The 24,457-nt window shown below is 39.2% G+C and overlaps 1 protein-coding gene across 1 annotated transcript in view; it reads right to left on the bottom strand.

The window, feature by feature from the left end:
- Positions 1–24,457, bottom strand: part of LOC126469891 (dolichyl-diphosphooligosaccharide--protein glycosyltransferase subunit STT3B) — a 93,033-nt gene that overhangs the window by 31,297 nt on the left and 37,279 nt on the right. Inside the window, exons 5-9 of the mRNA XM_050097233.1 lie at positions 23,124–23,322; positions 22,860–23,031; positions 20,158–20,336; positions 19,855–20,066; positions 3,625–3,812 (exon numbers count right to left, since the gene is read on the bottom strand). Of these exons, the coding sequence (XP_049953190.1) occupies positions 3,625–3,812; positions 19,855–20,066; positions 20,158–20,336; positions 22,860–23,031; positions 23,124–23,322 (950 nt within the window). The remainder of the gene's footprint in view (positions 1–3,624; positions 3,813–19,854; positions 20,067–20,157; positions 20,337–22,859; positions 23,032–23,123; positions 23,323–24,457) is intronic.

Below are 24,457 nucleotides of genomic sequence, written 5' to 3'. Positions count from 1 at the left end.
GTTTAGCAAGCATGAAGACAAGCAGTAGCAGCTCTTGCCATGTGTGGACAGACATCTTGCTGAAATGTGAACTCAGGATGGCTGGCCATGAAGGGCAACAAAACAGGTTGTAAAATGTCCCTGATGTATGGCTGTGGTGTAAGGGTGCCATGAATGACAACCAATGTGGTTCTGTTATGAAAAGAAATGGCACCCCAGACTATCACTCCTGGTTGTTGGGTCCTATTGTGGGTGACAGTCATGTTGGTATACCACCACCATCCGGCTTGTCTCCAGACATGTCTTCGCTGGTCATCGGGGGCAGACCCTCATCAACTGGAGTATAATTGTCTTCAGTGATGAGTCCACCTTCGAACTGAACCCCAATGTGTGAACTGATTATGATGAAGAATTTCTTTTCCTCTTTAAATATAGATGAATCAATTCAAACTACAATCAACCAACTGGAGAACCAACTTATTTCACTACAATATGCTGGAAGGGCAAACTAAAAAACTCTTCTAGACTTGTTCTTAAAAGAAAAAAGAAGAGGAGTGAGTGAGTGAGTGAGGGTGGGGGGTGGGGGTGGGGGGGGGGAGGGGGGAGGGGGAGAGGGAGAGGGGGAGAGAGAGAGAGAGAGAGAGAGAGAGAGAGAGAGAGAGAGAGAGAGAGAGAGAGAGAGAGGGAAGAGTGGAAATGTTCTGTGAAAAGTGTAATTTGTAATTAAATAGCATCTACATCACATTCTGAGTCACTCTTCCACTTACTCTGGTAAATCGCCCAGTAAAGAAAAACCACTTTTTACGGAAAAAAATATTTGGTTCCACACAAATTTGTTAAAAAAGATTTCTAGTGTATCAGTCTCCAACTCTATGGCTTAATAGTTACTATGTAAAATATTGGTCCCAGAAATAGTCATGGTTCTGCAGAATTTGGTAAACTTACTTCACAAATTACATACCATATATGGACTGTACAGAAAGTATATAAGATCAATTTATTTTATACTTTTTTTGAGTTAAGCAATAATAATTTAAATGTGGCCACAAGATGTATATGAAGAACCTATTTGCGTACACAAGCATTATTTTATGCTTCCTCTTAGAGCCTCTAGTCATTACAGTAACTGCAATGTGGGGCACAGTACAAAATATGGCCGTTGTGCTCGCTTCACAGTGATCAAATGAAATGAAATGATCATATGGCATTGTTGGCCGGGAGGCCCCATGCGGGGAAGTTCGGCCGCCGTATTGCAAGTCCTTTTCAGTTGACGTCACTTCGGCGACTTACGAGTCAATGATGATGAAGAACACACAACACCCAGTCATCACGAGGTAGAGAAAATCCCTGACCCCGCTGAGAATCGAACCCGGGATCCCGTGCGCAAGAAGCGAGAATGCTACCACAAGACCACGAGCTGCGGACTACAGTGATCAAAGATTTGCAGCAACAGCAATAGCAATACAATTTATGGTCCAAATTAGAAGATACGCAAACATAAATCACATGGAAAAGTTTAAAAACCTTCCAGCAAAGATTTTATCAATGTTACATAAATTTGATAATGTTACATAAATTTGATAAATGTTACATAAATTTGATAAATGAAACATAAATCTGAGTATGTGGTTACAATGACAGTAGCTACATTTTTGCTACAACTGTTTTTGTTAAGCAATCCACCACTGGAATTAACAAAAAATGGCCCTGTGTACCGTACGCAAGTCTAGGTACCCCATGAAAATGATCATAGGTTTCAGATATAAACTGAAAATAAAGATTCAGTTCTAATAACAAGAGACACCTGAGACCCGCAGAAAATATCCTCCAAGGATATTTCCACAATTTTTCTACAGGTGGAAGGAAATTTGAATTATGACCCAGCTCTTAAGGGGAATAATACTATAATCAAAAAAGGGGTAAAAGAAACCTTTCACTGCATCGTTAAGGCACTGATCAGTCAACTGCCACAAAAACAAGACTCACTCACTCTCTCTCTCTCTCTCTCTCTCTCTCTCTCTCTCTCTCCCTCACACACACACACACACACACACACACACACACACACAGGAATCGGTTACCTTATTCTGGCATTGTGACCCTGCTGGGAAGAGTAGTTGTATTGGGTGCAGCAGGTGAGTGTACTGAGGAAGAGGGGAGGCAGGAATGGATGCTGACAGTTGGGAGGGGGAAACCGCAAGAGTACAGGACAAGAATGTGGCACCAGCAAGCTCACAATGGTGCCAACGGGGGAAATTACATGTGGCACATGAAGCGGAGGAATGAAACATGTAGATGAGAACTGTCCTTCCAACATATCCTTCTATTCCAAAATCTTCCTGGTCTCAATCCCTGCCAGCCCATCTCATACCTACCTCCACTCTTGAACATATGGCTACCACCAAACTCTATTAATCTCCACCCACGGTGTTCTCTCCACAGTCTTTCTCTGCCTCTGATTATCCCACATGCAGTCCAATCCTTCACTTTGAGTACCACACTAGACTTCTCTACCCTGTGCCATGCGGTATTATGAGCCCCATGTTCCAAACACATTTCCCTATTGCTTCTTTCTCCCAGCTATCACCCTCCATTCCTTCCACTCTTCCCTTCCTCTCACATCCAATGCAACCTCTCACCCAAATCATGCTGCAGTTCTGGGACAATTGAGTCGTCCAGTACAATGTAGCCATACATGTGTATGTATATCTTTATCAGTCAGTGAACACTGAGGAAAGATATTATCTTAAAACTTAGCAACATTTTCAATTTTGTTTAAGTGCCTGTCATCGCTTCTACAAATCTTACCTTTAAACCTTCCATTATTTGTACAAGAGATGGTCCAAGATTTAATTATCCCCTCAAAAAAATAAAGTTCCACAAATCTTTGTTTGTACACAGGAAACACTGAAGTTCACTTGCTGCAGTACCATAGCCAGGACACAAAACTAAATGGTCTAACCCACTGATTAAGTGGGGATGGGCAGCACAGTCTTCTTTTTGGCTCCTCAGGTCATGTGCTACGTTACTGTGGCATCCATATTTCACTGCGTACCCGGATTACATACATGTACCTCCAAACAATGACAGCCCCACAGTTCTACCCAGAACAGTTTGGCACCTTATAAATAATACCGTAAATCAATTAGATGTAGGACTTGCTTTCTGGATCAAAGTTTGATACTTTTGTTACAGACAAATCTTATAAGATGTTTCAAATTTATTCTTTAGTACCACTAGCAACACAAAAATATTTTCAAAAAAATCCATAAAATGGCTATTGAAGGATATTTTACTATATCTGCATAAACTCTCAGCACAAGCCATTGTAAAGTGCATGATAGATGGCACCTCATATCAATGGTAGCCACTCTGTATTCCAGGAGTTAATTCTACCTATTTAACAAACTGGCTATCGCATGCAGCTGCTACATAAAACTTTTGATAAACTACTCCATAATATCAATTTTTCACGAAAATCTTCCTGCCTTTCAGTATTAAACACATCACTTCATAATTTTGTTAAGTAAAAAACAACAAATAAAAATATGTACAGTCCAGCTAGAAGTTCTAGTTACATTAAAAAGATGAAACACAAACATGAACCAAAATGAGTGTGCAGACTAAATCTAAATCTGAACTCACCCGTCGTGACCATAAGATGCCAATACAATACTGGGACTAGAATAGGCATTGCTAGTTACCCATGTGCAATGTACTGCAAACATCATTAGCAACATCAGAATTGCAACAATAATAATACTGCGTATGTTGACTCCGAGGCCATCAGATTCTCTTTGCTGTTCATGCTTCATCTTCCTTAATTTTCCTGCCTTCAAATACAATTCACTTTAGATATAGGTAACTATCATACTGCTACTCTATTAATTCTGACATACTAGCATACACAAGAAATTCCAAATTTCAAAAATTTCAAGAGATGTTTAATAAACAAATAACTGCTATTTGTTTCCAAGTATTTCACACAATAATCCAGCTAACAATGAATGGCACATATAGCGTTCCATTCCTTTTTACTGGTATCCTGTGCCCAATCAGAAAATTGATACAGATCTGAATACAGTGTACACTTAAAAGGAGTTAGACACCCAAACCTGAGGGACAGTATTGTCATTGTTATTGTTATTATTATTATTATTATTATTATTTCTTTTCTTTCTCAGACGTTATGTCTGGTTAAAAATGGAAAGTGACGCGGATCTTGATCAAGCGTGACTTTCTTTTAACTGTACGGTATATGTTACATTGCATTTAGGAACTTTTGGGTAATTGAACAAGTATCAATAATTACAGATTTCTGTAGTTGTATATATAAGTTTGGATGTAGCCAGTTGGATGTATTTTTCAATTTTTTCTCCTGTTTTCTTCTGTATATTTGTTGTATTGGGTATGGATATTTCGAATAGTTGTGTTAATTTCTCCTTTTTATTGGTGAGTATGATGTCAGGTTTGTTATGTGGTGTTGTTTTATCCGTTATAATGGTTCTGTTCCAGTATAATTTGTATTCATCATTCTCCAGTACATTTTGTGGTGCATACTTGTATGTGGGGACGTGTTGTTTTATTAGTTTATGTTGTATGGCAAGTTGTTGTTGTATTGTTTTTGCTACATTGTCATGTCTTCTGGGGTATTCTGTATTTGCTAGTATTGTACATCCGCTTGTGATGTGATCTACTGTTTCTATTTGTTGTTTACAAAGTCTGCATTTATCTGTTGTGGTATTGGGATCTTTAATAATATGCTTGCTGTAATATCTGGTGTTTATTGTTTGATCCTGTAATGCAATCATGAATCCTTCCGTCTCACTGTATATATTGCCTTTTCTTAGCCATGTGTTGGATGCGTCTTGATCGATGTGTGGCTGTGTTAGATGATACGGGCGCTTGCTTGGTTTTCTTTTCCCAATTTACTTTCTTCGTATCTGTTGATGTTATGTGATCTAAAGGGTTGTAGAGGTGGTTATAAAATTGTAGTGGTGTAGCCGAAGTATTTATATGAGCGATTGCTTTGTGTATTTTGCTAGTTTCTGCTCGTTCTATAAAGAATTTTCTTAAATTGTCTACCTGTCCATAATGTAGGTTTTTTTATGTCGATAAATCTCCTTCCTCCTTCCTTTCTGCTTAATGTGAATCTTTCTGTTGCTGAATGTATGTGATGTATTCTATATTTGTGGCATTGTGATCGTGTAAGTGTATTGAGTGCTTCTAGGTCTGTGTTACTCCATTTCACTACTCCAAATGAGTAGGTCAATATTGGTATAGCATAAGTATTTATAGCTTTTGTCTTGTTTCTTGCTGTCAGTTCTGTTTTCAGTATTTTTGTTAGTCTTTGTCTATATTTTTCTTTTAGCTCTTCTTTAATATTTGTATTATCTATTCCTATTTTTTGTCTGTATCCTAGATATTTATAGGCATCTGTTTTTTCCATCGCTTCTATGCAGTCGCTGTGGTTATCCAATATGTAATCTTCTTGTTTAGTGTGTTTTCCCGTGACTATGCTATTTTTCTTACATTTGTCTGTTCCAAAAGCCATATTTAAATCATTGCTGACTACTTCTGTTATCTTTAGTAATTGGTTGAGTTGTTGATTTGTTGCTGCCAGTAGTTTTAGATCATCCATATAATTTGTATTATTTAGCATGTTGGGTAGTGGGTTCAGAGCAAGGCAGAGCCAGAAAGGACTTAATGAGTCCCCTTGGTATATTCCACGCTTAATCTGTATTGGCTGTGATGTGATAGTATTTGAATTTGTTTGGATATTAAGTGTGGTTTTCCAATTTTTCATTACTATGTTTAGGAACTGTATCAATTTAGGATCTACTTGGTATATTTCCAATATTTGTAGTAACCATGAGTGGGGTACACTATCAAAAGCTTTTTGGTAATCAATGTGTGCGTAGTGTAGCGACCTTTGTTTGGTTTTAGCTTGGTATGTCACCTCTGCATCTATTATCAGTTGCTCTTTACATCCTAGTGCTCCTTTGCAACAGCCTTTTTGTTCTTCATTTATAATTTTGTTCTCTGTTGTATGTGTCATTAATTTCTGTGTAATGACTGAAGTTAATATTTTGTATATTGTTGGTAGGCATGTTATGGGGCGATATTTAGCTGGGTTTGCTGTGTCTGCTTGATCTTTAGGTTTCAGATAAGTTATTCCATGTGTGAGTGTATCAGGGAATGTGTATGGGTCTGCAATGTAACTGTTAAATAATTTAGTTAGATGTGAATGTGTTGAGGTGAACTTCTTTAGCCAGAAATTTGCTATTTTATCTTTTCCAGGGGCTTTCCAATTGTGAGTAGAATTAATTGCTTGGGTGACTTCATGTTGCAAAATTATCACTTCAGGCATTTGTGGTATCATCTTGTACGTATCTGTTTCTGCTTGTATCCACCGTGCATGCCTGTTATGTTGTACCGGGTTTGACCATATGTTGCTCCAGAAGTGTTCCATGTCTGTTATGTTTGGTGGATTGTCTATTTTAATGTGTGTGTTATCTACTGTCTGGTAAAATTTCTTTTGATTTGTGTTGAATGTTTGGTTTTGTTTCCTTCTATTTTCACTTTTTTTGTATCTTGTAAGTCGTTTGGCCAATGCTTGTAATTTCTGCTTCTTTTCATCTAACTGCCCTATCGCTTCTTGTTGTGAGATTTTACCTAACCTTTTTCGTTTTTTGTCTGATATTTCATTTCTTATAAATTGTGTTAGCTGTCCGATGTCTTTTCTCAGTTTTTCTATTCTGATCTGTAGCCTGTGTTACCATGCTGGTTTTGTGGGTTTCTTCTGTGTGTTGGTTGGTTCTGATCTCTGCCTAGTGTGGATATTTAGTGTAGTGAGTGCTCCTATATAAATCAGTAGTTTTAGCTCTTCCATAGTTGTATTTTCATTTATTTTCTTGTGCATGATTGTGTTGATAGTTGTTATTGTTGTTTCGACTTGTGGGTTATTTGGTGGTCTATGCAAGAATGGTCTAATGTCTGTATTTGTGTCTTTGTATTCTATATATGTCAGCTGAAATTTTTCTTCTATATCTAACATGTGTGTCACTTTGTGTTGTATTTGTGCTTGTTCTGGTGGCTGTCTTAAGATTTCGTTTTCCTCTGATTGTTTAACTGATGCATGTTGTTCTTTGTTTGTTTGCCCTGGGATGTTTGAGTCCATTACTGTATTTTCTTCTCCTTCTGATTGCACATTATTTTGTTCTAGTATTTGTTGTACTTGTTGTTTGATGTTTCCTAATTTTGACTGGGGTATCCTGTTATTTTTGATTATTACTCGGATCTGATCAGCTAGTCGTCGTTCTGTTAAAAATTTTAATTCTGGGTATCTGGTAATAAATGTTGTGTATACTTGTGATCTGTATCCAGTTGTGTTTGTTCCTAAGTTTGTTGCTTGGTAATAACAGAACATGAGGTGTCAGTTAACTTCATCTGAACATCTCATCCTCTGTCTTTGTTTTCCTTCTAGAGTGGTTGCAGGAAGCATATCCTGCAAAACAACTCTATTTGGATTCAAATCATTTTCCGTGTGGCTAGCAGTGTCGTTACCATTGTGGACGGGCATAGGGTTCAAGCGTCGTCTCCGACCATGACAGCGCTTGTCCGAGGCTTCTTTAGTTCTGTCCTGAACCAACTAATCACACTAAAAGGGGGGTTAGCCCTATTAGTGGTTTGTTCTTTTCGTCGCCTTTTACGACTGGCAGAACATACCGGAGGCCTATTCTTTTCCCGGGCCCCCATGGGATAATAATAATAATAATTATTATTATTATTATTATTATTATTGTTATTGTTTTATTATTATTATATCTGCCTCCATAACTGAATGATCAACTTGGCTGACTGCCATGTAGGGGACTGAGTTTGATTCCCAGTGGGGTCTGAGATTTTATCTCCTGGGGTCATGGTGGTGTGTTATCGTTATCATCATCATCATCATCATCATCATCATCAATGATGTGCACATCATTAAAGTGGTCCATTGCCACCACCATCATTATTATTATTATTAGCATAATATGCCATAGATTTATACATAAAGGAAGTTGTGAGGTTTGGCAATTTGACTTTACAATGGAGGAAAAAAAGAACACAATACTTCTTTACTGCAAAATTACACTTGTATAACTTCATCGAAAGTTTCTGGACTGAGTGTCTTCTGAAAGCAATCTTTAGGTAATGAAAATACATGTTTGGATCTTGCACTTCTGAGAATGCTTTCTCTAACTCCTAAGACACTGCTCAATTTACCCATATACAGTTGCAGATGTCAATGGGGTTTCCCCTCCAACATTTTGAAAGTTAATGATTGAATCCATAAGTCAGAGTAACAGCTAACAAATTAATTCTACCTGGGAATTATACATCATCAGTGGCAAGTAAATAAACAAAATAAAATACTGGCCATTGTGATTATTAAAACACGACAGAAATGCATCACAAAGTCTATCTTTAAATGATCTTGACTTGTTGATACATAAGAAAACAATATTACCAATTTTACTCTCAAAGGAAGTAACAACACACACAGCTGAGGGAATCTTGCAGTGTATTACCAGACATCCATTATGTAAAGCTGAATCAAAGTGGAACATAGATCAGTAGCAGAACTGTATTCCAGGAGGATGCGTTGTTATTTTCCCAAAAAAGAACAATAGATACTACTACTACTACTACTACTACTACTACTACTACCACCACCACCACCACCAACATTGTCATCATTATTATGGTTATTTATAATTTTCCTTATTGGATAGATCAACTGACATAATTACTCATATATCTGGTGAGATCGTTAGGCACAGTGCGGTAGGATACATCTCCCAGCACTAGGTCATGTAGCAAAACACCCACAGCAGATTTAAGGGCTGTCATGGCCGTACATGTTGCAACCAGCCAATGTCTACAGTAAGTTCTCCAAGCTACCTACTGACAACCATCCTGTGCTATGTAGTTTTCTCCTGGACTATGATTTGGATTTTGTTGTTACCTACTGTTGCCATTTAGCTCACACAAGGACTTCTCTGTTTGCCTAAAGCTGTACTGTATTTGCACACCATTCAATTGACAGCTGATGTGCTTTCAGTAACAAACGAACAGCCTATAGGTGCACAGAAAGCATGGTTTGTATTTGAATGCTCCCCAGTCCAACATACGAACAATGCCCTCCTGCACTAATGTGAGTAATTCAACAAATCTCCAAGGCGAAAGTCTATATCGGGCCAGTAGCAGCCACAGCAGTGATTCTCTATGGCTCACAGGTTGGCAATGCATCAATTTTGAGTACCCAGTGGAAAGATACTTTCTCGTAACCAATGAGAGTTGAGAAAAAAAGGCAATGAATTTCTATCATTCAATTAGAAACCATTCCCTTCTTCACTGTTCCCACAAATATTTGACTTTTTTTTCTCCTGAATATGACACAAATTACAAGGTTGCAGTTAGGTTGGGACCTTATAGCACAACTTACATTTTTGTGGGTGAAATGAGCAGCAATTTAATTTATAATCTTCACTGTCAAAAATATTTGACTGTCCCCCCCCCCCCAAAAAAAAAAAAACTGGGTAGTTGTTAGGTTGGAATGAAAGTAAAAGCTAGCCTCACTCCCCTCATGCCATCACACAATCCAGAACCTATACAGACTCTAAGCACCTCCAAAAGCCTTAGTCCCACAGAAGTATCAGTCCTTTCCAAAGGCATTCCTTTTTGTCCCAATTTCAATCATGCTGGACTTTTTAAAGACGTTCCCTCCTTCTCCTGATACATACAGTGGAAACACTTTTTTGCCACCAACCCTACCAGTCAGACACAATCTACAATCAATATTGAACCCTGTCTGATTCAATTTACTCCTACATCCAACCATGAAACCCCCCACACTCCACTGTACCCAGATTATCCCGTTACCACTTTCCAGAATTTCCTAACCTCGAACCTTGCCTCACCACCATTCACAAATTCCCTCAACTACAACCTCCTCCTCGGTCATCATGACATACTGTATCCATTATTACTTCTCCTTTGAAGGCACTGAACGGTCTACTCGACGGGAGGCCCTAGTCACATGACATTTTATTACCTATATACAAATCCGAGATATAGCAATGGGACCCACGAGGTCCCATCCTGTGCCAACCTATCAACAGGCCATCTAGAGGAATCTTAACTAATCACACATGATCCCAAACCCCTCTGGTGGTTCAAATTTGTTGATGACATTGTGATCTATATCAAGTGTGAGGACACACAATCCACAATCCTCCAGAACCTCAACACCTTCTCTCCCATTAGCTTCACCTAGTGCACCTTACCCCAAATGATCTTCGATGTTGAGCTCCACCTGAAGAATGACTACACCATTACCTCCACCCACATCAAACCTACCAACCACCACCAATACCTCCACTTCGACAGCTCCCACCCATTCCACACCAAGAAGTCTCTTCCAAGCAGCCCAGCCACCTGTGGTCATTGCATCTGCAGAGACAAGCAGTCCCCCTCCAAATACGCCAAGGGTCTCAATCAGGTCTTCACAGACTGATATTACTCTCCCAACCTTATTCGGAAACAGATGTCCGGTGCCTTGTTTTTTCAATCATCTACCACTTCCCACATGTCCACTGTCTGACCACAAAAGAGCACTCCTTTTGTGACTCAGTACTATCCAGGGCTGGAGCAACTGAATCCCCCTCTCCACCAGGGTTATGACTATTCTCATTATGTCCTGAAGTTTAAATTGCCTTACCCACTACCCTCCCCACAGTGGCACTCTGCCACCCACTGACTCTACGATTCCACCACCCACCGAATCTACCCCACATCCTTGTCTATCCCCTCTCCACCCTCCTTCCAATCTCTTGCCTCATGGTTCATATCCCTGCAATAGACACAATGCAAGACCTCTCTCCTACATCCTACCCACTACCACCTACATCCTCCCACTACCCCCTATTCCAGTCCCATCTCATGCATCTCTAATCCCATCAAAGGCAGGGCTACCTGAGAAAACAGTCATGTGATCTATGAACTAAGGAGCAATCTCTGCACTACTTTCTACATGAGCATTACAATCAACAAGCTGGCTGTCTGTATGAATGGCCACCGCCAAACTGTGGCTAACAGACAGCTGGACCACCCAGTTGCTGAACATGTTGCCCAGTATGATGAGCTTCACTTGATTGACTGCTTCACAATCTGCACCATCTGGATCCTTCCTTCCCACTAGCTTTCCGAGTTGTTTAGGTGGGAACTCTGCCTACAACATATTCTTTGTTCTTTTAACACGCCAAGCCTCAACCTTCCCTAGTCCCTTCCTCCACCTACCCATCCCCTTCCCTTCCTCCACTACAGCACTACATAAACCTTCTATTCTGCCAATGCACCTGCAGTCTTTTGTGCTCCTCTACCTCTCACTCCTCCCCTCCTACCCTCCAGCACAGTGTGCAGCCTCCTCTGCCCTCTTCTTATGCTAGTACCTGTCCTTCACCTATAAATCCCCTTCCTTGCTCCCACTCCAGCAATACACATGCCTTCTATTCTACCAATGCACCAATAGTCTTTTCCCCATCTCTACCTCTCGACCTCTCCCTTCAGTACAGTGTAAAGCCTCCCAACTCTGCACCTAGCAGTGCTCTCCCGTTTTCACCACAACCTGCATGCTCTCACAAGCAGCACATCATATTCCTCCGCACGTAACCTGCTATCCCTCACCTTCCCAAACCCATGCTTCCTCCTTACCCCTACCACCCACTGCAAATTGCTGCTCCCTTCAGATGCAGACTGAGTCAGGCCACAAAGCCCAGAGACAATGTGTGAGTTCTGCTTGTGTGTATATGTGTTTTCTATTTCTGAAGGAGGACTTTTTTGTCCAAAAGCTTAAATGTTTAACAATTTTTTCATTGTGCCTGTCTGCGACTCAGCACCTACTCTATGCGGTGAGTAACAATACTAATATGTAATACTGTTAAAAGCTAAAATACCTGGTTGTGGTGCCAATCCGATCCACAGCTTTGGCTGAAGCCTAACTCAGGTTGCAATACAAAGGGCATTCAAGAAGTAAAGCAACTTTCTTTTTTTTCAGCCAATTTCGGTTGAAAAAAATGTGGAATTGGTTGTGAGACATAGTGGAATATTCACACTTCAGACCCTATAGTTTCATGAAGTTCCGATAGGTGGTGGCACTATATGTAGCCCCCAAAGTGGCATCTCCAATGGACTTACATCCCAACCAGAGAGCTGCCATTGAATTTCTTTTGGCAGAAAACCAGAGCATCATGCAGATATTAACAGGTGCTTGCAGAATGTCTACCGAGACCTGGCAGTGAACAAAAGCACATTGAGTCGTTGGATGCACCTGTCATCATCACAACAAGTTGTGCAAATCTGTCTGATCTCACTTGTGCTGTCCAGATGCACACAGCTGTGCTACCCTCAGAAAATTGAAGAAACAGCTTCAGCATGTTTGCAGCCACAAAAATGCAAATGCAAGCTCCCACTAGCAGCTCTTTATCATCCCCCACACCCTCCTGCTATCCCTCCCCCTCCCCGCCCCAACCTCCTCCTTACCCCCCACACGGCTGTCTCTCCCATCATGCACTGCTGCCCACAGTCTGGCTCCAGCTGCCAGAGACTGTGGCCATGTGTGTGTGAGTTGCATAGTTGCATTTGCACGTGTGTGTGTGTGTGTGTGTGTGTGGGGGGGGGGGGGGGGGGGTGTTTCTATTTTCGGTGAAGGCCTTGTTGGCAGAAAGCTCACTCTCTGACAGTCTTTTCTAATGGCTACCTGTGGCTCAACATTTTCGCTATGTGGTGAATAACAACTATCCTTTTCATAATATTGTGAACTTCCACTTTTACATAACAAAGCAAGACAGCACACCCATGAGCAGCTACCAAAACTTCACAGAACTGCTCTTCCTCATCCACCCTACACGCCGTATCTCGTGTCTTCCGACTTCCATATGTTTGTCCAAATGAAGGATGCACCTCACAGAAAGCAGAACATGGATGTTGGTGAGGTTACTGATGCAGCAAGATGTTGGCTATGACACTGACAAGAAGATTGGTACCATGTGGACATACAGGCCCTCACAGTATGGTGGCGTAAGGCCATCGCATTGAATGGAGATTACATCGAAAAGTAGGGTTTTGTAGCCAAAGGAATGGGGAATAACACTGCATAAACGTATCCTGAATAAAAGCAAACTGCTTTCGGAAAAATAATGTTTTGCATTACTTATTGATCACCCCTTGTACATCAGTTTTGTTGACAAAAATGAAATTAATAATCTTTGGTGTCACATTCCCCCCCCCCCCCCCCCCCTTCTGAATGTTACAAATTACCAAGTTGTGTTCAGGATGGGTTTTAACAGCACAGCTTAAATTAAATAAATAATCTCAGTTGGTAAAACATTTGCCTGTTTCTTCTGAATGTGTTATGATTTCGTAGATTGATACACTGACACAAGAATGTGACAATGCAGAGAAATCCGTATTTTATGTTTTTGTGTGGTCTGCCCATATAAAACATAAAATTGAGAAAAATGCAGAACCGAGGATAACATTAAAACCCCCAAAATATCAGCAAAATCATATGTGACTGGCGTGTACTATTAAAAATATAATTTTCTCCAATACATTGTATAAAATCTGTATAAGTGAAGGAAATTAAATGTACAAAAATGTTTGTACAATATTTTGTGATAATGAATTTTATAAGTCCTTGAAAAATCACATATGTGTACAGTATGTAAAAGCTAGTCAAAAATTAAAAATTATAACTGGGTACAAGGTAATTGAGCTATTTTCTGACATTCTACAGTGACAAATCATACGTCAAAACACACAATTTTGAGAGAGCTTTCCATTGTGCTCACTTAGAAAAAAGAAATAATTGATGAAAATGGTGAATTAAACTGAAAACTGAAGTACGGAGAAAGGCATTGGAATCTAACATGTGCAGTGTGTGTTTTCCTTCTCTCAAGGAGAGGAACAGACACGTGAAAAAAATGAGTTTACTTCCCCTACTGACGTCACAAGCTTATCTGAAGTCGGCTCAGAGAATTTATGTACACTGTGTAAAATCTAAAGTTAAAAGAAAGCTCAGATGTTACAGTTTTGCTTCATGCCTTTTATCACTGCTGCCAATCTTTATGACCTATTGTGGCTGGTGCGAAGTATATACATCAATAGCGTATGTAGTTGTTGCAACTGTGTCTTGTCAGATTTGAACACAAGTCTTTAAAATGTTCTATCGCAAAAATCCATATAATGTCTCTGCCATAGCACATGAGCTGCATGAAAAGTATATTTTCAGAACGTCACAAAACACTACCACCCCTATACGCACCTTGTCACTGAAGGGCCACTCCCCCTCTTCACACATCCAGCAGGCAAGCTCAAGCTCATTGTATGTGTTAGTGTGGTGTGGTGCCTGTTGAGTGGTGTAACCAGTTGCTGGCTAGTAAGAGCTCACTAGTCGGAAATGGCTGATGTTTCCTTGATTCTAATAGAGTATACTCTTCGAGACTTAGTGCTCGAATTTAAGATTGATGAACGATACTGTTACTGAATACAGTACATCAGAAACACATGCAAAAAGATGAGGCTGAATTATAAGAGGTACATCGCATATTGGTAGGTCGAATACTTCATATCAACTGTCCTGTTTTTCCATTGCTGCCGCAACCTACCAGTAATTCTATCATAGCTGCATGGTGAAGCTAAACATTGTAAGTTGCGCTGGTAATGCTGATGGTGGATCACATCAGCATTTCTTTTCTCATGTTTCCCCTCTCTGCAATGGCCTAAAATATATTCCCATAATTCCACCACCAACCGTGTCATTTGTGTCACTTATAACCCATTCAGTGATGTTGTTGTTGTTGTGGTCTTCAGTCCAGGGACTGGTTTGATGCAGCTCTTCATGCTACTCTATCCTGTGCAAGGTTCTTCATCTCCCAGTACCTACTGCAGCCTACGGCCTTCTGAATCTGTATAGTGTATTCATCTCTTGGTCTCCCGCTACGATTTTTACCCTCCACACTGCCCTCCAATACTAAATTGGTGATCCCTTGATGCCTCAGAATATGCCCTACCAACTGATCCCTTCTTCTAGTCAAGTTGTGCCACAAATTTCTCTTCTCCCCAATTCTGTTCAGTACCTCCTCATTAGTTATGTGATCTACCCATCTAATCTTCAGCATTCTTCTGTAGCACCACATTTCAAAAGCTTCTATTCTCTTCTTGTCTAAACTATTTATCGTCCATGTTTCACTTCCATACATGGCTACACTCCATACAAATACTTTCAGAAACGACTTCCTAACACTTAAATCTATACTCTATGTTAACAATTTCTCTTCTTCAGAAATGCTTCCCTTGCCACTGCCAGTCTACATTCTATATCCTCTCTACTTCGACCATCATCAGTTATTTTGCTCCCCAAATAGCAAAACTCATTTACTACTTTAAGCATCTCATTTCCTAAACTAATTCCTGCATCATCACCCGATTTAATTCGACTACATTCCATTATCTTCGTTTTGCTTTTGTTGATGTTCATCTTATATCTTCCTTTCAAGACACTGTCCATTCCATTCAGCTGCTCTTCCAGGTCCTTTGCTGTCTCTGACAGAATTACAATGTAATCGCCGAACCTCAAAGTTTTTATTTCTTCTCCATGGATTTTAATACCTACTACGAATTTTTCTTTTGTTTCCTTTACTGCTTGCTCAATATACAGATCGAATAACATCGGGGATAGGCTACAACCCTGCCTCACTCCCTTCCCAACCACTGCTTCCCTTTCTTGTCCCCAGACTCTTATAACTGCCATCTGGTTTCTGTACAAATTGTAAATAGCCTTTTGCTCCCTGTATTTAACTCCTGCCACCTTCAGAATTCGAAAGAGAGTATCTCAGTCAACATAGTCAAAAGCTTTCTCTAAGTCTACAAATGCTAGAAATGTAGGTTTGCCTTTACTTAATCTATTTTCTACGATAAGTCGTAGGGTCAGTATTGCCTCGCGTGTTCCAACATTTCTACGGAATCCAAACTGATCTTCCCCGAGCTCGGCTTCTACCAGTTTTTCCATTTGTCTGTAAAGAATTCGTGTTAGTATTTTGCAGCCGTGGCTTATCAAACTGATAGTTCGATAATTTTCACATCTGTCAACACCTGCTTTCTTTGGGATTGGAATAATTATATTCTTCTTGAAGTCTGAGGGTATTTCACCTGTCTCATACATCTCGTTCACCAGATGGTAAGTTTTCTTAGGCCTGGCTCTCCCAAGGCTGTCGGTAGTTCTAATGGAATGTTGTCTATTCCCGGGGCCTTGTTTCGACTTAGGTCTTTCAGTGCTCTGCTAAACTCTTCACGCAGTATCATATCTCCTGTTTCATCTTCATCTACATTCTCTTCCATTTCTATAATCTTGTCCTCAAGAACATCGCCCTTATATAGTCCCTCTATATACTCCTTCCACCTTTCTGCTTTCCCTTCTTTGCTTAGAATTGGGTTTCCATCTGAGCACTTGATATTCATGCAACTGGTTCTCTTTTCTCCAAATGTCTCTTTTATTTTCCTGTAGGCAGTATCTATCTTACCCCTAGTGAGATAAGCCTCTACATCCTTACATTTGTCCTCTAGCCATGCCCGCTTAGCCATTTTCCACTTCCTGTCGATCTCATTTTTGAGACGTTTGTATTCCTTTTTGCCTGCTTCATTTACTGCATTTTTATATTTTCTCCTTTCATCAATTAAATTCAATATCTCTTCTGTTACCCAAGGATTTCTATTAGCCCTCATCTTTTTACCTACTTGATCCTCTGCTACCTTCACTATTTCGTCTCTCAAAGCTACCCATTCTTCTTCGCTTGTATTTCTTCCCCCCACTCTTGTCAATCGTTCCCTAATGCTCTCCCTGAAGCTCTCTAAACCTTTGGTTCTTTCAGTTTATCCAGGTCCCATCTCCTTAAATTCCCACCTTTTTGCAGTTTCTTCAGTTTTAATCTACAGTTCATAACCAATAGATTGTGGTCAGAGACCACATCTGCCCCTGGAAATGTCTTACAATTTAAAACCTGGTTCCTGAATCTCTATCTATATATCTGATACCTTCTAGTATATCCAGGCTTCTTCCATGTATACAACCTCCTTTCACGATTCTTGAACCAAGTGTTAGCTATGATTAAGTTATGCTCTGTGCAAAATTCTACCAGGCGGCTTCCTCTTTCATTTCTTCCCTCCAATCCATATTCACCTACTACGTTTCCTTCTCTCCCTTTTCCTACTACTGAATTCCAGTCACCCATGACTATTAAATTTTCAGCTCCCTTCACTATCTGAATAATTTTTTTATCTCATCATACATTTCTTCAATCTCTTCATCATCTGCAGAGCTAGTAGGCATATAAACTTGTACTACTGTGATAGGTGTGGGCTTCGTATCTATCTTGACCACAATAATGCGTTCACTATGCTGTTTGTAGTAGCTTACCCACATTCCTATTTTCCTATTCATTATTAAACCTACTACTGCATTACCCCTATTTGATTTTGTATTTAAACCCTGTATTCACCTGACCAGAAGTCTTGTTCCTCCTGCCACCAAACTTCACTAATTACCACTATATCTAACTTTAACCTACCCATTTCCCTTTTTAAATTTTCTAACCTACCTACCTGGTTAAGGGATCTGACATTCCACGCTCTGATCTGTAGAACGCCAGTTTTCTTCCTCCTGATAACAACGACCTCCTGAGTATTCCCCGCCTGGAGATCCGAATGGGGGACTATTTTACCTCCGGAATATTTTACCCAAGAGGACGCCATCATCATTTAACCATACAGTAAAGCTGCATGCCCTCGGGAAAAATGACGGCTGTAGTTTCCCCTTGCTTTCAGCCGTTCGCAGTACCAGCACAGCAAGGCCATTTTGGTTAGTGTTACAAGGCCAGATCAGTCAATCATCCAGACTGTTGCCCCTACAACTACTGAAAAGGCTGCTGCCCCTCTTCAGGAACCACACGTTTGTCTGGCCTCTCAACAGATACCCCTCCGTTGTGGTTGCACCTACGGTATGGCTATCTGTATCGCTGAGGCACGTAAGCCTCCCCACCAACAGCAACGTCCATGGTTCATGGGGAGGGGGGCATTCAGTCACATCAAATCAAGTGTGAATAAGAAAAAAAAGCAGGAAGTAATCAAGTGAGATGACACTGGTCCTGAGGTGACATTTACCAACTGTCAGGGTACTGCCCCAGGCAATAGGTATCCACCTCCATGAGCTTTTAATTTTGTGTGAGACATATACACAAGAAAGAGAAAAATGGCAGAAGTGCAGAAGTCCAAAACAGTTGTTCCTTGCAATTTTTCACACTGCACTGTGTCATCAGTCCTCAAAAAGATACTTGGCTGTTATACTACTGTATAGTTGTCTCTATGCTAAAAGAAGGGGAAAACTAAGTAGAGGAAAATTATACAGAGAAAAATTATTCATAACTAAAAGGAAAGGTTAACAGAAGGAAAAAAATTGGAATAAAAAAATTACTGTTAACTGAGAGCAGGAGAGGATGAAAAACAGTGCATGTTGTCAGGAAAGTTCCCATATGTGAAATTTTGACGAACTGAGAATTTAGACAGAACGGCATTTACTTAGTTTATGGTTCTGTAAGACTTATCTTATGCACAATCTAAACACTACCACCAGCAGTTTCATTACTGAAAATATTTATTCTGACAAAGAAAGAGCCATATGTGACAACTCATATTATGTTGTACTTGCACCCATCTCTGATTTTTGCACAGCCTTCTCTGCCACTTCAACGTCCTTAGGTTTTCAAATTTTGTGCAGTATCAACAGTACATTTTTTGCCTCTCATTCTGAACAGGAAATATCCACCAAGCCAGGGTTGTGTGCTACTTTTTCTACATCTGTTTTCCGATACTATGAATAAGCTTTATTGTGATGTTGCTGCAGACAAAGCAGTTATTTAATATGATGCCATCTCCACTGAATAAACAAAGAAACCAGAGTAAAAAGATGACCTGTCAAGCCATTAAATACAAAGAAGTGAATTGATGATATATGCTTAATAACTACGGACATGAACAAATTGTTTTATATGTTGCCGAATTTGGTGTTTTTGATTTTTTTCTGACAAATGTGGTGCTATATTTTTGCCACATTGGTGTAATTTTTTGCCACACTTGGTGTTTTTCAGTCAAATTTGGTGTTATTTTTTTCAAAAATGCAATGTTATTTTTTGTTGAATTTGATGATCATTTTTGCTTAGTTTGATGTTCATTTTTTTTTTTTTTTGCTAAATTCAATATTAACCAGAATGAAATATTCATGTGAAGTTTGTCTCATTTCAACCCATCCAGTTGAACGTGACTCATATAACATGTCAACAACATTACAAAACTGTTGGTTGTCTGCCTCCTATCATTGTGGTTCACTTTCCACATTTTTGCAATCATTACTGGAGTTGTGAATGATAATTATTTATCTGAACATTTGCCATCTTCCACAGAGTTCCACTAATCTTCTTTTGGAAGTCTTAAACCATTAAAATATTCTTGACTGGGTTAAAGCATGCACATAGAAGCTGCTATCAACTGATGTTTTTTCAACTACTATTGTTTTCAGCATAAGAAATAATTCATGTAACCAGATTGTTCTTTCATGTGAGCTATTTTGAAATTTTGAGACCACATGGCAGTGGTTATATTTTCAAAAAATTTGGGATGCACACTGCAAGGTTTAAGCTAGAAGTATGTTGTGAGTGTGGGGGAGGGGTAGTAACACAATACAAGATTTACCTTTATTTTCTGAACAAACTTTTAACATACCTTATCATACATATTGCGACTGTTTTTGTCACCATTGCTGTCATCTTCACTGTCACTGTAGGAGACATGTGGACTTTCATCTTCTTTAAGATACAACTCGAGAAGTTGAGAAAAAGCGATTCCACTCAGGACACAAACAACAGGCGTCAGTGTGAGCATAAGACGAACCATAACACCAGCAAAATATACAGCACTAAGTGCATAAAGAACAACTGGAACATGAAGCAGGGTCATTATTAAAACATTCTGTATAATATTGTAAACACATTAATGTCTCTCATTAATTAAAATGTTTTTTCTTACCAAATACTCTTTCATCATTTACATTTTTTATGCAATACCACAACCCAACAGGAAACATAGTAGCAAGTATGTGGAGATCAAAAAAGAAGGAAAACCATGTAGTAGGCTGATGTTCTGACACTGAGGCAATGATGGGAATATGTATTTTAGCATATCCCGTGTCCCATAGCGAATAGAACCTGCAAAATTAAAGCTGCATTTCAGTTACAAATAGGATAGTTGAACTGCCTGTCGAGATTATTTATTATTGGCAGAATTAAAATAATTTAGGAGTAACGGTAACAACTCACCAGATACTAGAAGTGTTGAGTCATTGACAGACACACAAACATGAATGAAAACTTTTCTAGCTTTTGGAAAGAATCGTTTTTTTGAGCTACAGTGCACACACATATTTGATCAAAAGTATCCAGACACCTCTATGTACTGCAGAAATGGCACTAGATGTCACAAAAGCAGACCTGCCAGTGTAACAGATGACATGGAGCATGGTGTTGTCAGCAAAGAAGCAGTAACAACAGAATGGGGTGGTAAGCACAGCTCAGTGACTTTGAACATGGACTAGTTATTGGATGCCAACTCAGCAACAAATTTATCAGGAGCATTTCACCCCTTCTAAAGCTGCCCAAGCTGACTGTTTGTAATGTGACTGTAAAGTTGAAACACACAGAACTATCACAGCTAAACCAAGATCAGCGGCACCCGCACACACCCGCGCGCGTGCACACACACACACACACACACACACACACACACACACACACACACACAATTACATTGTGCATTCAGCCTGCACAACATAATTATACACATTGGAGGAGGGGGAGGGGTTGGGCATGTGTGCACTAAGACTGTTGTTTTTTTACAAAATATCGGGAATCCGATATATTGATATTTAAAAAAATACCATTATCAGTTCTTGATATAATGAAGAAAAGTATTGATATATAGATATATCTACAGCAAAAATATTGATGTATCAGCCTATAAAAATATCGGTTGCACACTGTAAATATACTGACGGTTTTAGAGCTGTATTTTAAGTATTGATTTATTAATAGATATTCAGTAAATCAACGAACTAGCAGTCTGCTTATTCCCCTTACTGCAAGAATTGAAAGGAAAACAATGAACGTTCACGCTTGATGATAACCACTTTGGTAACAATGGTAACTGCATGTAAGTGACACAGTAAAAGATGTCCGACAGGTCTGTGGTTCAGTTTCGTCACAAATCGGATTTGTCTGGAATACTTCATGTCAACTTGCCTGTTTTTTCATTTCTGCCAACACCAGTGACCTAGCAGCTGTAATGTCAAAGTCATGTGGTGAAGTTAAATGTTGCAGTTAAATGTTGCAGTTTCTGTTGTAGTGGCAAGTGCCAATTATGTCAGCATTTCCCCTCACGTCTCCGCCCACAGCAGAGACCAATCTTTTCATTTAGATTTTTGTACATCATTTTCAGCCACTGCTTTTGAAGAATGCTGATGTGAAGAAATAGCACACTAATTGTGTTAAAAATCGTTTTTAAACCAATTCATGTGCTATTTCTCCACATAGCTAATTTTGTTATTCCATTCACACTGCCAGCCCCCAGTGCAATCAGACTAATTTGTGCCATCTATATTGGCATCTCACAGTCAAAGGGAAAGACTGGACTTGATGAGACCTCAAAAAGTAGTAAGACTCCTTCACACAGTGAAAGTAAAATTACTGTACCACTACAATTACAAAACAATGATTTCAAATATTTACCGAAAATTGTCAAAAAAATATAATGCAAAACAAAAATACTGGAATATTAACATGCTGTAAATACAAAGTATCCTTTGCTACACAGTACACAGTGATTCACTGTGTATACCTGCAGATGTACTGACTTTCCTTTCTGAATTTTAAAACATTCCTGGCGCTTACTTCTCATAATACAACCATCTATGACATCTAAAACTATTTTGCAACTGGAATTACCATTATTTTTCAATGACTTGTCACCAGTCAGTGACATCACTCATTTTCTAGCCCTTGCATCTCATCCTGCGGACTGTATTCCTGGCAAATGATGACTTAGTTGAGGCAGACAGTTTATTATCCTGATGTCAAAGAAGTGATAATGATTATCTATTTAAGCATGGCATTACTATCTTCTGACATTTATGAACCTGAAACCCTGAAAGCATGTCACAATATGTCAATGCAGTGTATTGCTAAAAGATGATAATGCCACACAAAATCAGCAATTCTGATATACTTTAGTGTTATTCCTGTTAAACTGGATGCTCTACAGCACACTGGTAGCTTCCCTATAGGCTTTAAGGATCCATCAGCCATTTCAATAACATAAATTATTCTCCATGGCATAAGCCATAACCAAAACTAACTATGAACCACACTTTCTTCTGTTACATGTAAAAAGTTCTATTGTCCTGCACAACTGACTGTAGCGGTTGCTTGAGCAACTCCTTATTTAGAACTGAGTTCAAAGGAGAGAGGGGGAGGGGGGGAGGGAGGGAGGGAGGGAGAACACAACACTATTAAAAATAACTGACTGATACAAACTGAAAAAAAATTGCATTCACATATCACAGTAATTACTATCAGTCAAAATACACAGATATCAACCTCTCAACACAAAATGATTAACAATAAATTTATGAGAAAATAGTTTGTAACAAAGAAGCAATTATTTCCTTCAATGATTACCTTCCGCTCCAAGGAGCAATTACTCCTGCGTAAGTGAGACCTACTACTGTTAGAAAAACAATTCCAGCAGACGCCAGGGCAGACACAGTGAAGAAATATTTGAATTCTGCCTTTGACAGAATACTCTGCAGGTATTTCAAGAATGCAACTGCCATTAAGAGAGCAAATACACCTGAAAGAAATAATCAATCAAATCATTTTCTCAAATTCAGACATTATTTACTGACTGTAAGTTAATGAAAATATTAAATTCAATCCACAGACCTGTAGCAGCCATATGTTCACTAGTACGAATTGGCTGAAAGCCAACAAATGGTATCTGCATACTAAGGATAAGCCCCAAGATGTAAAATGTTGTGTAGCTTGTGAAAAGGCGATTTGAGTATCGCCCCATTAACAGTAAAGCAAAAACGTGAAGAGGTATTAGGTTTATAATAAAAACGTATCCACCCCAAGCTGAAACCTGCAAACATGGAAATTTTTATGTAACATAAACAAAACATTAAATACTGAAGATGAAGACTTAAATATTAGTAATCAAAAAATAAATACTCACAACAAAATAAAAGATATGGTCAACACATTGTGTGCTACACTTAGATGTGACGGGGGGAGGGGGGCAAAGGGTGTGCACAAAAGGTTGAGAGGGACTCTCAAAAGAAAGGAAAGTAGCTTAGAGTTCCACATTTTAATGGTCTCAAACTCATTAGAAACAGACCTTATGTTTGCATTGGACAACAAAGGGGAATAAAATCAGCTGTTGTGTTATTTCAGGAACCATCCCAACATTAGCCTCTAGAAATTTTGGGAAACATTGGAAAGCCTAATCAGGATCACTAATGTGAATTTCAATCCTGTTCATCTAGTATCTTAAGTTACTGCAAAATTAGCCCACAAGTACAACTGTATGACATGAAAACAAAAATCAACAAACTTTTCAAAGGTCAGCTACATGGACAAAAACTTATATTTCTACTGCCATAATTATGTATTTATAATACACATAGCTGCTGAAAACACTAAAAATACACCCACACCTTTCTCTTGTAAAGCATGCAGCAAAGACCAATAAAATGACGGCTGAAAATTCTCTTGTACTCATATCACATCAGAAGCTCATTAAGAATTCTGTTATCTTGATTATTCCAAATTTTACCAATAATTTGTTTCACTTAAAACAATCATGACTCAGACCACTTTCCTCCATTTTTGCCTGAATTTACATTTGTATTTTTCATCTTTCCAATGCTAATTCAAAGTCTAAAGTATGGAACACCCATTTGCCTATTTCTAAAGTTACAATTACAGTTCTTTGTTCTTACCTGTGACAGTCAAACATAACAAGAACTCTAAATATGCAATGAAGTCTTCCACAACCAGATGTCTCTGCTGCTGGTTGATCTTCTGGGTTGTAGGATCTTGGTCCCTGAAACTTTTTCATTCCTGACGCTTTGTGCAGAGCTGTGCTGGACTTCTTCAGAGGAGCTCTTGGTTCCACTGAGTCTTGCCAACTGATGGGTCAGACATTGGAGAGAGCCATAAACAATGTGAAAAACAATTAGAGGGGCAGAGGGAAGGGTAGAGGGCATTGTATAAGT

Source organism: Schistocerca serialis, chromosome 1 (genome assembly GCF_023864345.2).
Source record: "Schistocerca serialis cubense isolate TAMUIC-IGC-003099 chromosome 1, iqSchSeri2.2, whole genome shotgun sequence".
Lineage (NCBI taxonomy): Eukaryota > Metazoa > Arthropoda > Insecta > Orthoptera > Acrididae > Schistocerca > Schistocerca serialis.
This window is presented reverse-complemented; position numbering and strand designations above follow the sequence as displayed.